The sequence below is a fragment of the Zerene cesonia genome, unplaced genomic scaffold, assembly GCF_012273895.1.
Source record: "Zerene cesonia ecotype Mississippi unplaced genomic scaffold, Zerene_cesonia_1.1 Zces_u014, whole genome shotgun sequence".
Lineage (NCBI taxonomy): Eukaryota > Metazoa > Arthropoda > Insecta > Lepidoptera > Pieridae > Zerene > Zerene cesonia.
This window is the reverse complement of record NW_024045144.1, coordinates 168,967-171,081: the sequence shown is the minus strand read 5'-3', so window position 1 is coordinate 171,081 and position 2,115 is coordinate 168,967. Positions and strand designations below refer to the sequence as shown.

General features: G+C 36.5%; 1 protein-coding gene across 1 annotated transcript in view; it reads left to right on the top strand.

Annotated features, from left to right (window-relative positions):
* Positions 1–2,115, top strand: part of LOC119839383 (vacuolar protein sorting-associated protein 53 homolog) — an 11,836-nt gene that overhangs the window by 2,793 nt on the left and 6,928 nt on the right. The window contains exons 4-5 of the mRNA XM_038365652.1: positions 508–631; positions 2,053–2,111. Coding sequence (XP_038221580.1) covers positions 508–631; positions 2,053–2,111 — 183 coding nt within the window. The remainder of the gene's footprint in view (positions 1–507; positions 632–2,052; positions 2,112–2,115) is intronic.

Here is a 2,115-nt window from a genome sequence, read left to right as displayed (position 1 = left end):
GCACTAAATGAGCACTAAATTTTGAGATATAATTCGAGTGATTCTGCCGACTTGACCTTTCTAGCTTTACAGACGTTTTTTAGAATAAAATTGTTATGTACTTGTAGATTTAAAATATGTACTTATGAATCCAAAAGAAAATATATGATGAAAATAATAATCATAACCTCTTTTACTAATTAAGATAAGAGTAGTATAGTAAAGTAAAGAAAAAAAACAGTAATTAAAAAATATGTAGTAGATTTTAAATGTGATGAAAAATTACAAAAACAATATCAGAATTGGTTCATCCACAGACATACATACACACACATCATATTTGTAACAGTACTCCAATTTCTGTTTGGGAGGTGAATAAATTAATATTATCCACTACATGTTGTATGCTGTACCTGTAAATAACATTTTTGTTTTTGTAACATATAAAATCAAATGAATATGTAAAATTCAATCTATCTATCCTTAAATTAAACATTATATGTATAGATTATACTATATACATTGCAGGTGCTCCAACATCTAGAATGTTACCGCGACATTCGCGAACTGAACGCCCTTCGGGACGAGGTTCACGCGATACGAGCCGACCTCGCCACGCAGATATTGGCAGATTTTAAACAGGCTTTCACTGGTGTGTATGTTATATAAATTACACACAAGTATCACACCATATTACACAAGTGTCACACCATATTCAACACGTGTCACACTATATTACATAAGTGTCACACCATATTACACAAGTGTAACACCGAATTAAATGGGTGTCACCCCATATTCAACAATTGTTACACCATATTACATAAGTGTCACACCATATTACACAAGTGTAACACCGAATTAAATGGGTGTCACCCCATATTCAACAATTGTTACACCATATTACATAAGTGTCACACCATATTACACAAGTGTAACACCGAATTAAATGGGTGTCACCCCATATTCAACAATTGTTACACCATATTACATAAGTGTCACACCATATTACACAAGTGTAACACCGAATTAAATGGGTGTCACCCCATATTCAACAATTGTTACACCATATTACATAAGTGTCACACCATATTACACAAGTGTAACACCGAATTAAATGGGTGTTCACCCCATATTCAACTATTGTTACACCATATTACATAAGTGTCACACCATATTACAAAAGGTCACACCACACTCAAGAAGTGTCACACCATATTACACAAGTGTAACACCGTATTAAATGGGTGTCACCCCATATTCAACAATTGTTACACCATATTACATAAGTGTCACACCATATTACACAAGTGTTACACCGAATTACATGGGTGGGATACCATATTCAACAAGTGTTACACCATATTACATAAGTGTCACACCTTATCCAACAAGTGTCTCACCATATTACACAAGTGTTACACCGAATTACATAGGTGTCACACCAGGTTACATAAATGTCACGCCACATCCAACAAGTGTCCCAATATACAACAAGTGTTACACCATATACAACAAGTGTTACACCATATCCAACAAGTGTCACACCATATTACATAAGTGTCACACCATATTACAAAAGGGTCACACCACACTCAAGAAGTGTCACACCATATCCAACAAGTGTCACACCATATTACAAAAGGGTCACACCACTTTCAAGAAGTGTCACACCATATCCAACAAGTGTCACACCATATTACAAAAGGGTCACACCACTCTCAAGAAGTGTCACACCATATCCAACAAGTGTTATACCATATCCAACAAGTGTCACACCATATTACAAAAGGATCACACCACACTCAAGAAGTGTCACACCATATTACACAAGTGTTACACCGATCATGCGTTTTTTTTTTTGGACAAACAGACAACACACATTTTCTTCAAGAAGGTGGCATTTAGAACTACATTCGTATGCACAGTACGTTATTATTTCACAAATTATTGTGTAAAGGGTTACAAACCTGTATAATTGCATATAGTTCTTGCGATTTAAGTAATTCGCCGAACTACACATTTATAATTCGTTTGGATAAATAGCGTGACGTGTTGTGTTGTTGTGCGCAGGCGCGAGCAAGGGCAGCGTGTCGGCGCGCACGCTGGGCGAGGCGTGCGGCGCGCTCGACGCGC